General features: G+C 31.1%; 1 protein-coding gene across 1 annotated transcript; it reads right to left on the bottom strand.

Annotated features, from left to right (window-relative positions):
* Positions 1–14,552: 14,552 nt before the first annotated feature.
* On the bottom strand, positions 14,553–14,835 carry L3040_009619 (uncharacterized protein; the record flags this gene model as incomplete). The annotated part of the gene is made up of 2 exons (XM_066156032.1): positions 14,553–14,617; positions 14,667–14,835. The coding sequence occupies 2 exons, from the start codon at positions 14,833–14,835 to the stop codon at positions 14,553–14,555; spliced, it is 234 nt and encodes a 77-aa protein (XP_066010298.1).
* Between the last annotated feature and the right edge of the window lie 323 nt (positions 14,836–15,158).

Raw genomic sequence — 15,158 nt, forward strand, 5'->3', positions numbered from 1 at the left:
GGGTCCGCTTTATATATATAATATACTCGTATATAATAGATCGAGAGCATATAAGTATAATAACGTAAAGCTTTTCGATATAAAAAAAGAAATAAAAAGAATATAAGAAAAAGGAAAATAAAGAAAACTAAATTTAAATAAAAAAAAAATCAAAAAAAATCAAATTTAAATTCGTTTTTTTTTACGTATAGTCATATCCTTATAATTTAATTACTTTTTATTGCTTTTTTATTACTGCTTATAAAGACTCTTGCGTATTAGCTCCGTTGCTTTTTCGTAAAATTAAATAATCGAATAATAAATTTATTTAAGCGCTTAATTTAAAAGCCGGACTCGGCTATTTTATTTAATAAAAGCTGTTTTAAAAATCTTTTTATTTAAAGCTTAAAGCAAAGTGGTGACGCTTCGAAAGTATATCGTACGTAAAACTTTTTTAATCGATTGCTAGCAAATGTTTTATTTAATAAAGCTTCGTTTTTTTTTAGCTTTTTTAATTTATAATATCTTTTTATATTTATCGACGAAATTTAATAAAGGCTAAGCTATCGAAAATCTAGCTTTTTAACGTTAAATATATTTATTTCACGTATCGAATCGTGCTTAAAGATTAAATTACTTATTTTTAAAAGTTTAATTCGAAAGTTCTTTTTATTATTAAAAGCATCTTTTCTTTTTTAACGGCAACGGGTTTTTTTAAATATAGCTTTCTATTGTGCGGAACAAGCATGCTTTACCTAAGCTATATATGACATATTATATAACCTCGCTTAATAGCGCCCTTAGCATATTAGAGCTCTTAAGTATTTGTATATAAATCTTAACGAGCTTTTTAAATAAAATATATTAAGCTTTATTTAATTTATAAAATCTTCTCTTGATTTTAATGCTAATAAGTATTACAATTAAAAGCTATATTCGCACTCACGAGCTATTTAATTAGTTTTTAATAACTTTCGAATTAATCGAAAGCGGATTTTGTAAGTTACTTTTACGCTATTTTATTATAACTTTTATTTTTGCAATTTATCTTTTTTTAATTATATTTATTCTTTATAACTAATACTTATCACTTTTAAGAACTTTAATTAATTTTCAAAAGCTTTAATTACAAAATCAATTTTTATAATAATAAACGACAAAGTAAAAAAAGTCCTTTTAATTAATAAAACGAACTTTATAAATCGTAACGACTTTTTAAGATAAATTACGAATTATAAATACTTTATTAAACGCTTTAGCATAAAATAATACGCAGCTCTTCGTATTAGCGTAAAAGAGCTTGCTTTTTTTATCGAGCAGATCAAATTAAAAACGAAGTTTATTATAAAGATAATAACGAAGCTTAATAACGAATAATTTTAAAAGTAAAACCGCTAACGAAAAGCTTAAGAAAAACTATACTTAAGAGCTTTTATAAACGATCTTAATAGACTTTTAAAGCTAAAAGACGCTGAGTTCGAAGACGTCTGAAAAGCGTATAACGATAATATAAAAGAATACAACTTCGTTATAAATAATTAAAAAGTCTTAAGTAATAAAAGCAATTAAATCATAAACTAAATCAAAGAAACGGTTAAAAGCTTTATTCTTAAAAAGGCGATCTTGGCGGCTTTAAAAAAAGATAATACTTTTATTTAATTTTTAATAAAAAAGCTTTAAAAAATATGCCGTTTATTCGACTCGAGCTTTAAGCTATCGATAGCACGAGATTATAATAAATCCTTGCAAGCAATTAAGCAAAGAAGCGTCTTTTTAGCGGTATAGATTAAAAAATACCGAGCTATTTATAAGTTAGCGAAGATAAATAACTTTTATAAAACGACGAATATACTCGCGATAAAAGCATTTTTAAAAGCTATTAGCGAAAAATAATTATTAATTTAAGCGTCGCTAAAGCTTGCAAAAGTCATTCGAAACGACGAGCTATTATTGCTTTAAAAACGTACTTTTTACGATTACTTTAATTAATACGAAAGCTAAGTCGAAGAAAAGATTAGCAATCCGAATTTTAACTTTTTTAATATATTCGCTATTTTCGAAAATCAAACGACTCGCAGCACTTTCGAAAGTAATAAAGCTAACGATATTGCTTTTAAGCAATTCGATAAACGCTTCGATAGCTTTAAAAGACTTACTAAAAGTTTTAAATGCTCGTGTTTTAAAAAAAGAAACTATTATTAAAACGCAATCAAATGCAAGATCTTTCGCTATTGCTTTAACGGTTTTAACGAAAATAAATTCGTAAAGTCGAATTAAAATAATATCGTCGCTATAAGAAAAAAGCTTTAAAAGCTTAAGTTTAAAGCGCTTTAAAAAGAGATTACGAAAAAAGGTTAAGCATAAATTCAAGTTGATAAGATCGTTTTAAAAAGCAAAGAAAAGCAATCGAACGATAACGATAAGTTAAAATACTTTAAAAAAGTATTAGCAGCTATTATTGATTTTAAGCTCTTTAATACGCTCGATAATTTTATCTTTAACGGTCTTTATAGCACGGCTAATAATAAGCATTAGTTATTTAATAGCATTCTTTTCGATAATTGCGGCGCTATTTATTTTATTAACGATAAAAATCTTTTAATATTAAGATTAATTTAACGCTTTCGCTTAATCGACTTTATCGAAATTAAAACGAATAATCTTTTAATAATCGAGCGAAAGATTAAAGTCTTTAAAAAAGCTTTAAACGGACCAAATAAAGTTAAGATAAAAGATTTAAAGTTAAAGAACGTCGTTATTATTAAAAAGTTTAATATTAATATTATTTTAAAAGCTTTTTTAAGCAAGGCTAGCGTATAATACTCGAAATATAACGCAACTCTTCGCTATAAAAAGGTTAAAAAGAGCGTCGTATTAAAAAAATTAAAAAAGAAGTTTAATTTTACGTTTTTTAAATATAAGCTATTTAATTATTCTTTATTTAAATTGATTCATAGCTCCTTTTGCTTAATAATATTTTTTATAACTTAAAAGCGCTTGCAAATACGTTATAAATTTTAAAAAAGCAATGTTTTTCGAACTTTAAAAAAAGATTTATTAATACTTTAATATTTACGGATAAATCATTTAAGCAAAAAAGCTTTCGAAGCGCTAGCTTATAACGTTAAAAAAGTAAAACTTAAAAGAATTATTAAGGTTAAATATAAAGTATATGCTATTACGCACGCTTAATAAATCATATTTCGCCGCACGTTAAATAATAAAGCAGCTAAGCTATTTTATAAGATCGCTTAAGATTTATTCGACTTTTTTAACGGTTTTAATAAAAGCAAATAATTATTAATAATTAAAAATAAATATAATAAAAAGCTATTCGGCTTTATATTAAAAAACAAATTGCAATTAACGATTATAAAAGTGCTAAAAGAATTCGAAATATAAACGAAATGCAAATACGGTCTTTTAATAGCTATAATGCGCTATGATAACGATTCTTTAATAATCGCAATTAACGTTATTAGCTTTATCGAATACTAAAGATAAGCGAAAAAGATCGGGATCGAATTAAAGCTTTTATTATCTTTTAATTACGAACTTAATAAAAAAGCTAAAAAAGCTAAAAAAGAAATGATAAAACGGTCTATTAAAATAAGAATAAAAGCAAGGCTTTTAAAGAAGCTTTAGTTTAAAACTATATTAACCGCTATTTATTTTTATAATATAATATCGAAAGCGAAAAGCTTTATAAAAAGTCCGAATGAAATGCTATAGCTTTAATTTAAGCAATATTTTAAATAATACGATCCGGCGATTTTTATACGAATCAATATCGATTTAAAATTAAATTATAGCGGTTTAGTTGCGTATAGCGCTCGTGCGTACTTAATAATTAAAAACCGAAAAGCTTTTTGCAATAAAAGAGCTTTTAAAATCAAACCAAAAAGATATATAAGCTATTTAATTAGATATATAGCTTTTAATATATATAAGGTTTATATTCTTATGCTTTATAAAGTGATTATTATACGCAACGTAACGTTCGATAAAACTTAATTTTATTTTAAAAACGAAAAAAAATCGATCGGCTAATCGATTAGCGAAATTAAAAGCATCGTTATTAAATTAAAAGATATTAAAAACTTTAATTAAATAAAGGACGCTTTGTTTAATATAAAAAACGTTGTAAAGGATCGCTTAAAAAAGACGAATATAGCTGATATAAAAGGTAATTAGCCGTCAAACCTTATAAAGGTTGACTTAAAAGGATTTAATCAAAGCTTAAAAAATACGACTTTATTTAATTCGAGCAATGCATAAACGTTAAAAGCTTTAACTTTAATTAAAAACCTTATAAATACGTTTATATTAAAAGCAATTGCTTTACGAAACGATTTAATAAATCTTAACGATTCGAATTATACCGCTAAACGTTTCGCTAGCTCTTTAGCTAAAAGCAAAAGCGAAAGTGCTTTAAAACTGCTAAAAGCAAAGAAAAGCACCGTAAATAAACAAAAACTTAGCCTTAATAAAAAAGCGCGCAAATTATACCTTTAAATTATTATTTAAAGCCGAGACTCGAAGGGTTATATTATAAGCCGACTAACGGAAGCTTTTACGTTAATAACCGGCGGAGATTTAAACCGAACAATTAAAAAAGAGCTTTTAAACTCTTTTAAAGCGAGCATTAATAATAAAGAATTAAATTATAAATACTTTAAATAAAATTCCGATTTTAATAAAAAGCACTTACTTATTAGTAGCCGCATTAAAAAACGCGCGAAGATATACGCAAGTGTTAATAAGCTTCTTTTAAATAATTTTCGCGCCGATTCGAACCGCTATTCGCGCGTCTTAGATTTTATATCAACTTTTTAAGCTAATAGCGATCCCGTGCGCGAAGATAGCAAAAATTACGAGATATTATACGTTATTATAGCAGCTGCTACTTCGTTTAAGCTATTATTAAAATAGCTTAATCCGCAAAAACGAAAACATTTAAAACCTTTTACTTATTAAAAAGAATTATAACGATATTTATACGATAAAAAGTTTAAAAATAAAGCTTTTATAAAGCTAAATAATCTAGAAAAAAGAAATTGCTAAAGAATAATTCTCGAAAGCGAAGCTAAATTAAAACTTATATTTTTTAAATAAGTATTTATATATAAGACTAGCTCGTTTGAGAAAATCGTAAAATTTAAATCGAAGATTATAATTAAAAGCGACTTTTAAAACGAATCTATTATTTATTTAATTTACGCTGCTACGCTAGCAGCTAAATCGTTTAAAATAATAATAGCTATAGCAGCCGAATTTAATTTAAAAGTAAAACAGTTCGACGTCGTTAACGCTTTTATCAACGCTATAAGATATACGAATAGCGTTTTAATTACGTATTATTTTCTTAACGATTTTAAGCAAAAAAGTATATTCGTAAAAGTCGATAAAGCTTTATATAAACTTAAAGACTTATTAGCTTTATAATATTTCGACTTTATAAATATACTCGATAAATTAAAGCTTATATTACTTGATAAAAAATTATATATTTTTACGAATTTAAATAAAACGATCTTTATAACGTTTTACGTAAACGATATTTAAATTATATATTATCACTTTAATCTTTTTAAAGCGCAAGAGATTATTAACGGTCTTAATAAAGCGTACGAGATTAAAGCGATAAAAAATATTAAATAGTTTTTTAATATAAAAGTCGCTTAAGACCGTTAGCGAAAAACGCTAACGCTTATGCACGACGCTTATATTAAAAAAATAATTAAGAAATTCGAACTTACGGACGGACGCTGCTTAGCAACTTTATTACCGTTTTATAATTTAATTAAAAATAAAAGGATAGCTTTGCGAAAGCAAATAAAAAAGTATTAAAAGAAGGTTGGATTCGTATTATATATAGCGATTATGCTACGCTTAAATATAGCTTTTATAGCTTTTTAACTCTTTTACTTTAATATCAATTTAAGCGCGAAGCACTTTCGAGTTATAAACTAATATTTACGATATTTATTTAGCTCGCGCTTTAAAAGTATTTAATACAATTAGTTTAGCAAATCAAAGCTAGTAATAGCTTTTAACGCTTTTTACGCCGATAACGAAAAAATAAAGCGATCTTTTTAAAAGTATATTATATTTTTATTTAAAGGTGCGATCTTTTAAAAAGCTTTAAAGCAAGATATAATTATTATATTATTTATTAAAGCGAAGCTTTTTAGCATGGCCCTTATAATAAAAAAGATTATAGCGCTTTAACGGTTTTTTAAGAAGCTGCACTTTCGTTTTGCGGCGCTTTAAATAATTTATTATAATAATTAATAAACAATTAAGCTTATAGCTAATAAAAAGAAGCGTATCTTTATTAAGCTTCGCTACGTCGATATTTATAATATATAGCTGCGCTAAAAGCATTTTAAAGAAAGCTTTTAAATTTAATATCTTTTTATTAAAAAGATGCACGCTAACGGTCTTATTAAGAACTTGACTCGATAAAAGTTTAAAAGCTTTATTAAGCTTTTAAATTTATAAGACGCTCGCGCGTTTATCGAAAAGCTTTAATAGTACGCATATGCTATTTATTTATTATATATTTTTTTTTTTTTTTTATTTATACGTAATTCAAAAGAAAACATTTATTTAGCAATTTTAACCGTCATTTTATCTTATTTTATACGCTTTTACTTTTCGCTTCTTATAATAAAAAATCGATTAAAGCTTTTAGCAATCTTTTTACTTTAGCTCGGCGCTTCGCAAAAGTTATAATAACGGCGGGCGCTGCCGCGAGAGCGGCAAGCGCAATAATTAACGCAAAAGGGGCGACGATAACGAAAGCGACGAAAGCTACGAAAGCGACGAGAACTGCGAAAGCGACGAAAGCAATAAAAGCGGCTAGCGCGAGCGCAAAAGCTGCTATAATAGCAGATTAAAGCTTTTATATAAAGTCCGAAAAGAAGTTTTAATTAAAAAGAGTTGCTTAAATTAAATTATTTCGAAAGTTAAAAAGCTTAACTTACGAAAAGGTAATATGCTCGAAGCGCTTCGCGTCACCGAACTACGGTTTGCTGCTATAAAACCATTTAATTTAATAAAAGCTATATTTAAATTAAAAGTTTTAAAAGCAAAAGCAAAACTTGCAAGGCTATCGAAACTATTTTTAAAACTTTTACTTTTATTCGCTAAACCGCTCGGACTATTAGCAGCACTTTTTAAAAAAGCAGCATTTAAAACGAGCTATTATCGCATAGCATTTCGAAGACTTTAGCGAACTTTTTATATAATATTATTATTTTTAACGCTTACGAAATTATCAAAAGCGGTATTTGCAGCAGTAAAAGCAGCGGTGCAATTGCTATAGCTATTTTTAATACACCGAAGATAGCGTATAACGCTCGTATCGCAATTATAATAATCTTTATTAGATTTCGATATAATCTTATTATTAATATATTTAATGCACTTTAAAGCTTTAACGATCGTTAGCATAAGCAAGCGCTTAATAAAAAGGTTTAAAAGAAAAGGCGAAGCTTCGAGAATAAAAGTGCGTAATATAACCGCCGCAGCTGCCGCAGCTGTAGCAGCAGCAATAATTAAAGCAAAAAAAAGATTTTCTTAATAATTAATATAAATATATTAATCTATTAAAAGCATTTACTTTTAAATAGCTTCGGCCGCGCTTAACGATTCTATTAAATTAAGTTATTTGCTTAAAAAGCATTATATAAATAAATAAAAGTTAAGTATTTATTATAATAAAAACGGACGCGCTTTTATTTATATAGCAACGCGATAAAGACGGCGCTAAAGATTTCCGCTACGTAATAAGACCGACTTAAAAAAGAATTGCATTTTTAATTAATACTTAATTAATAATAATAACCGCTATTTATTTATTTTAAATTGCGATAATAATCTCTTTTATTTATATCGAGTTTAAAAAGCTTAATTATTTATTTTTTTTTTTTTTTTATTTGCTTATAGCTTAATAGCTATTCTGCTAACCTAAAAGGTATATTATGCGAAATAAGCATGCTTTATTTAAGCTACATATAATATATTATATAATTTCGCTTAATAGCGCTTTTAATATATTAAAGCTTTTAAGTATATATATATAAATCTTAACGAGCTTCTTAAATAAAATATATTAAGCTTCATTTAATTTACAAAATCTTTTCTTAATCTTAATGCTAATAAGCATTACACTTTCGTAGCGTCTTCGTTTCGCATCCGAAATTAGCGTACTTTTAATTCGATAAGCTTAGCACGATTAGTTATTAGCTTTTAAAATAACGTAGCTTAAAATTAAATTCGGATTTTAATCGAAAGCATTACTTTTTTATCGTATATTATATAAAAAAAAATGAATCTAATAAAAGTATGCATCGAAATGCGGTCGGCGAATAAAACGGCTAGCAATTGCGCAATTTAATCGGTGCTTTTAAGTTTATTTAATACGTTTTTAATTAATTTATAATCGCGTTCTATTATTTTATTCGCTTAAAAGTAGTATGCTAAGATTACGATTCGATTAATTTTTTAATTATTAAGTAAATCGATTACTTTTTTCTTAAACTCCGAACTTTCGTCGATTATTAATTAAAAGAAAATCTTATAGCGGCAAATAATATCTTTTTAAATAAACTTAGCTATCGAAAGCGAATCTCGAGTCCGAATCGCTTTTGCTTTAATTTATTTATTTATATTATTTTTAATAATAATTAAATAGCTTTTATTATTATATATAAATAAATAAATAATATTAATAGCTTAGCGTTTTATTAAGCTATTAAATCGAGTAAGATATAATAGTTTTTCGAGCTTATTAGCTGCTTAATGCTAGCATTTTTTATAAATCTTAACGAATCGTTTAACGTTTGTATAGCATTTATTTTAAAAGTAGCGTTAAAAAACATAATAATAAATTGATTTACGGCTTTTATAATTACTTTTATCGTAATAAGCCGTAATAATATTTATTTTAATCGAAAGCTTATCGATTATTAATCGAAAAAAAAGACTTTTCGTTAAAAGTTTTTAAAGTTTTTTATCGTTTATTTTATATTTAATAGCTTTTTTTTTAAATTTACGGCATTTTATTTTATTTAAGTCTTTAAGTCTTCGCAAAGTCGTTAAGAAAATAGCTATTCGAATTGATTTTAAAAAGTATTCGATTAAGTTTAAAAGACTTTTATAATCGTAATCATCGTTAAATTCGTTTAAGTTTGCATTTTCCGCTTTTTTCGAATATTAAAATATATTTTTAAAAATAAATTAGCGAATATTTATTAAAAGGTCCGTCGAAAGTTTTTCGAAGCCGTTTCGAGCTTTAATAAGTCTTAAGTCGGCTAATAAGCTATTATCGAATTTATTTTCGTTTTCGTCGCTTAAATCATCGAGATACCGTAGCTATTTTAATAATGCATTAATAGCGATATAATTTTTATTAAAGATATATCGGATTTTAAAATCGAAAAGATTAATTTAAGCTAGCTAACGTATAATTAAAACCGAAAGTATATCGATAGCTTTTCGTCGAAATTAAATAATAAGTATTTTAATATTAATCTCGAAGATAAAGTGCATTTTAATAATTTATAATTTAAATTTCTTAAAAACTTTAAATACTTCGCGATACTTTCGTTTAATAGCGTCGTAGTTCCGTTTTACTTTCGTTTAAGCCTCGAACTCGTATCGAGCCGATTATATTTTGCTAAAAGTAGTTTTGCGTTAATCGATATATTTTTTTTATTTTTTTAAATTAACGTTCGTTTTTATTATTATTTTTTTGTTTTAATTTTCGTAATCGATTTTAATTAAAACCAAAGCCGTTGTTAAAGCGTCTTATAATATTCGCATAGCTTTCGAATGCGCTTTAATTTATTATTAATTTATATTTTTTTTTATAAAGTTATAAAAAGGGTTAGCAATATATACGAATCTTTTGACTTAAATGCGAAAGTAAAAGCAAAAGCTTAAAAATCTTTTAATTTTAATAACGTTTTCGAAGGTTTTTTAATTATTAATTTTAATAATTTTATTCGTAACGAGTTTTCGACCTTTCGAATTGCATACGAATCTTATTACATTTATTTTATCTTAGCAAAATTATAATTTTTCTTCGATTATAATATTAGCGCGCTTAATTCGTTTTAAAGTTTTATCGATATTTTAAATATATTCGAGCACGAATCGGCGTATATTCGAAAGTGCTTTTTTATCGGAATAGTTCGTTTATAATCTTTTTATTTTAATATCGTTAATAAATAATATAAAGATTTTAAATTGCAAAAGCTTTAAGATAAGATTAATTATTCGAATGAATTAAGCTATCGAGTTTATAACACTTTGCGAAAAGATAATGCATCGGAAAAGACTTAGCGGTATAAAGAAAGCGGTAAAGTCTTTATTCGATTAATAAAGTATTTGCTAATTATAGCTCGAATAAAAGTCGATTAAGCTAGCTATTCAGCAATTAAAAAACTCTTTAACAAACCTAGGGTTAGGGTTAGGGTTAGGGAGTAGCTGGAAGGCAGATTGAAATCAAGAAGAGTAGGAGTCCGACAGTCAGTTGCAAAGAATCAAACTGTTTCGCCTGGCTCTTCAGGGACTCGTACGGCGGCTAGGTATTATATACCTAGGCTTCGGCGTAAGCTCGGTATAGGCCGAGTAAGTCATACAATCAATACCCTTGCTCACCCGTAAACCCTAGTCCTCGATCTAAGGGATTTATGCAGGTGTATCAATATCGAAGGATTCGAGTTATATTAATCGCGCAAACTTAAACTAGACGCGCGGCCTTCCAAGGTTTCGCATATTTAATACGACGATAAGCGTGCATATATGCGCGCATGCGCGCATATATGCGCGCATAAAGTCTATTAAATACCTCGCCAAGGTAGGCTGTGCACCTAGTTAACAAAGTGCAAAACTTTAACTTCTACGTTCCGAGTAAACCTTGCGGCGTAGCCGGACACGATAAGCGAAGGTATATACGCGATGCTACTAAGTCTACGGTCTATATATATGACCCGATATCCCCTTCTATTGTATACTATAGCAGTATGCAAGGGGCAAGATTCTTGATTGTCGCTTCTCATTCCTTTCATCGAAGGTATTGCGCCGTTTCTATCGTGAGCTCCACTTCTTTTCCTAGGTCAGTTTTCCCCTTGTATTGAGTGACTCCACGGTTCTGCTTGGTAGTGCTAACGGGACCCCTTAAAATAGGTTCTTTCCGAAGGTCTCCGAAAAAGTCCCGCAAATACCCCGAAGAGTGTTCGCTTTCTCGTAAGTCCCCTTCTCTCAAGGTAGTCTCCGTAAGCAACGACCACGTGAAGTTTCCAAGGCTGACTAATGTAGTAGGGTAAGCTCAAACCAGGGTCCGGGTTAGGGTTCTGGTTAGGGTTAGGGAGTAGCTGGAAGGCAGATTGAAATCAAGAAGAGTAGGAGTCCGACAGTCAGTTGCAAAGAATCAAACTGTTTCGCCTGGCTCTTCAGGGACTCGTACGGCGGCTAGGTATTATATACCTAAGCTTCGGCGTAAGCTCGGTATAAGCCGAGTAAGTCATACAATCAATACCCTTGCTCACCCGTAAACCCTAGTCCTCGATCTGAAGGATTTATGCAGGTGTATCAATATCGAAGGATTCGAGTTATATTAATCGCGCAAACTTAAACTAGACGCGCGGCCTTCCAAGGTTTCGCATATTTAATACGACGATAAGCGTGCATATATGCGCGCATGCGCGCATATATGCGCGCATAAAGTCTATTAAATACCTCGCCAAAGTAGGCTGTGCACCTAATTAGCAAAGTGCAAAACTTTAACTTCTACGTTCCGAGTAAACCTTGCGGCGTAGCCGGACACGATAAGCGAAGGTATATACGCGATGCTACTAAGTCTACGGTCTATATATATGACCCGATATCCCCTTCTATTGTATACTATAGCAGTATGCAAAGGGCAAGATTCTTGATTGTCGCTTCTCATTCCTTTCATCGAAGGTATTGCGCCGTTTCTATCGTGAGCTCCACTTCTTTTCCTAGGTCAGTTTTCCCCTTGTATTGAGTGACTCCACGGTTCTGCTTGGTAGTGCTAACGAGACCCCTTAAAATAGGTTCTTTCCGAGGGTCTCCGAAAAAGTCCCGCAAATACCCCGAAGGGTGTTCGCTTTCTCGTAAGTCCCCTTCTCTCAAGGTAGTCTCCGTAAGCAACGACCACGTGAAGTTTCCAAGGCTGACTAATGTAGTAGGGTAAGCTCAAACCAGGGTCCGGGTTAAGGTTCTGGTTAAGGTCAAAGTTGGGTTAGGTTTAAGGTTAAGGGTTAGGGTGGGGAAAAAGTTTGAACTTCTCACTTTCCTAGAGCCCCTTAACCTTTTTTGTTCCTATCCTGTATTCCTGTCTCGATAGATCGTATTAGAATCTATTAAAATATAATATGACCGGCGTCTATTAGTTAGCGAGGGCGTTATCACTACCCTCGCTACTCGTCACCGACGTCACCGCACCAACGCTTTTCAGCGCCACGGGCGTCGAGCCGTTTGTTACTCAAGCAGTATACAAACGCGCCTCGCTTTTAACAAGAGTAGACAGCTCTCGTACCTCTTTTCAGAGGCCTAAACTGGAGTTCAATAATAAAAGAAATCGCTAAGAATACGGCGTTTCGAGTATTATATTCCTTCTTTCGGCTCATACGCATTTAATAGCGTTAGATTATGGAGATTGAAAGAGTCGTATAGACTTCTCCCCCGCTTTAGCGAAGTTACGATGTTATCCAAATCATCGAAATCCTCGGTAGACATTTTTCGTAAGATGTCTTTCAGCGGACCAATACGTATATATTCCCATACTGGATTATACTCGGAGAGGAGTATTAGCTTAAGGATAAGCCGCTCGATCACCCTAAAGGTCTCGCTAAACCATTCATTCAGCATCTTTTAAGGATAACCTCGTCTCAAAAGATTCAAATACAATTTGCGTTCGCACGCTTTCGCTTCCTCAAGTCGCGTGCAAATTGTATTGTATCTCACTCGCTCGGCCTTAACGAAGGCTCTCTTGGTTGCAAGAGGGTGAGCACTAGAAAAAGGAATATACATATGACGATTGAGTGCTTTCTCGTAGATTCTCGTGACCAATCGATCTTTTACGATTAATAGCTCAACGTCCAGAAAGTGAGCTGAATGTTTAGAATATTCCCACGTAATATCTAAGCCTAGTAGCTTCCATTCGCTTAACCAGGTGTTCAGCTCGCTTTCTGTGCCTTTATAAATAAGACAGATATCGTCAATAAAGCGACCGTAGAATTTAATCTTGTTGTTGCGATATTTGAAACGACCTTTCTCGTACAATCCACAATAGAGGTTTGCTAAAATCGGAGCGCAAGCGACGCCCATAGCTAAACCACTGCGTTGTTGATAGATCTTATCTTAGCATTTAAAGAAGTTGTTTAATAAGACGAATTCCATCATCTTCGTCAAATCACTCTTCCGAATACCTTTCGACGCTCGTCCGATTATTGTTTTAATCGAATCGATAGCCCGGAAAGGGTCTATATTGGTATACATAGCTGTAACGTCACCTGTTACAATCCAGCACCCGTCGAAAGAATCGACCTTTCTAATCTTTGTTAAGAAATCTTGTGTCGAAGTCAAAACGCTTGGAAAGTTAAGAAGTTCTGGTTGTAGAGCGTAATCTATTACTTCCGCTACCCGCGACGTTATCCAGCTATGGCTTGGGATGATTGGTCTAGAGGCCCACGAGTGCTTGTATACCTTAAGTATCACATAGAACGTGGGCAAATCATTCGTGCTAGCGCGAATATACTTCTTAATAGAAGCAAGCAAGTAAGGGGATTCATAGATTTCCTCTAGCTGTTTACCAAGTGATATAGGTATGAAATCTAGTAGAGTATACGCTTTCGTATTACTCATGTGGATTGCAACTTGTTCCTTATACCAATCAAGCGAAATAACGCTTAAGCCCAGATTTTTATCAGTTATTTTAACGAGGTAATTCTTCTCGGTTAAATACTGCTTTAAATCTCGCAAATTAGGGTTATGGCGTAGAGTTAACTTCAGCAAAGCATTGATCTGTTTATACAATGCATGTTTGATTTCTATTAACCCACTCTCTAATTCATCAGAAGCTTTGGGTGGATCCCAATCGTCTTGCTTGATATAGAACTGAGGTATATAACTTAGGTTTACTGGTCGATCTTTAAAGTAGAATTTAGTTCTAATAGATCGTTAGAGCTTTAGCCAAGCTTCGCGTACCAGTTGTGGTCTCATTTTATCGTGTAAAATAAATTTCCCGTTTAGTGATAGCGTTTGCCGTATATTTTCTAAGAGAAATACGTTAGGCCCTTGAAATATATCTGATTAAGTACTTGAAATACTATCAAGATATTCAGGTTTACTATAGGGTAGTAACCATTAGGCTCTAATATCTACGGGTTTTTCAAACCACGTGCGAAGGTAAGAAGACAAATCATTCAACCGAAATTGTTTTGATTGAGAAGCTAGCTGATTATCTAATCCCGCTAATTCTTCTTTAGTTTCTTCTTCCCACTCCCATTTCCTTTTCCTCCCTTCCCTGAGTTTGGTTAGGGTTTCTTTAGTTTAAGGCCACCCTTGGCCTTGTTCGGCTTGGGATTGGACTTTTTAGCACCTATCTCTTGAATTAGTTAAGACCTTAGTGCAGAGACTAAAGGACTTACCTTTCGGAGGTGCGCTTTTCGCTTTACCAGACTTGTTCAAGGCCTTAGCAACCGCGAGCTCAACTACGCGAGTGATATCGTTTGCCCCATAATTGCTCATATGGGTATCCGTATCCTCTTTAAGCTTCAGCTTACTCAGCTTTACGGCAAGCTCATTTTGATGTTTCATCAGTCCGAGGCCAAAAGACCTTCGGAGCCAAGTCACACCTAGTTGCGAGCACGTACGAGTCTCATCTCTAAGATAATCGTTCGATTTGTTTGCCGTACTTGAAAAAGAAAGGCCGAGTGATTCGGTGACCTTCTTAATCGTGAGTTCTTTTGCAGTCTCAGCTGCTTTATCGTCGGCTAAGGATTCGAGATGCTTAAGCTCTTGTTCCTTGACCGCGATACACTCTTTATGTACCTTGAAACGGTATTCAGAGGTGGCGGTAATAAGACTTGCTTCCTATGCGTTCCACGAGTCTGTTCCCTTGAACTCTTTAGACACTTGAA

Source organism: Drepanopeziza brunnea (genome assembly GCF_022702325.1).
Source record: "Drepanopeziza brunnea f. sp. 'multigermtubi' strain 214-2 chromosome Unknown ctg19, whole genome shotgun sequence".
NCBI lineage: Eukaryota > Fungi > Ascomycota > Leotiomycetes > Helotiales > Drepanopezizaceae > Drepanopeziza > Drepanopeziza brunnea.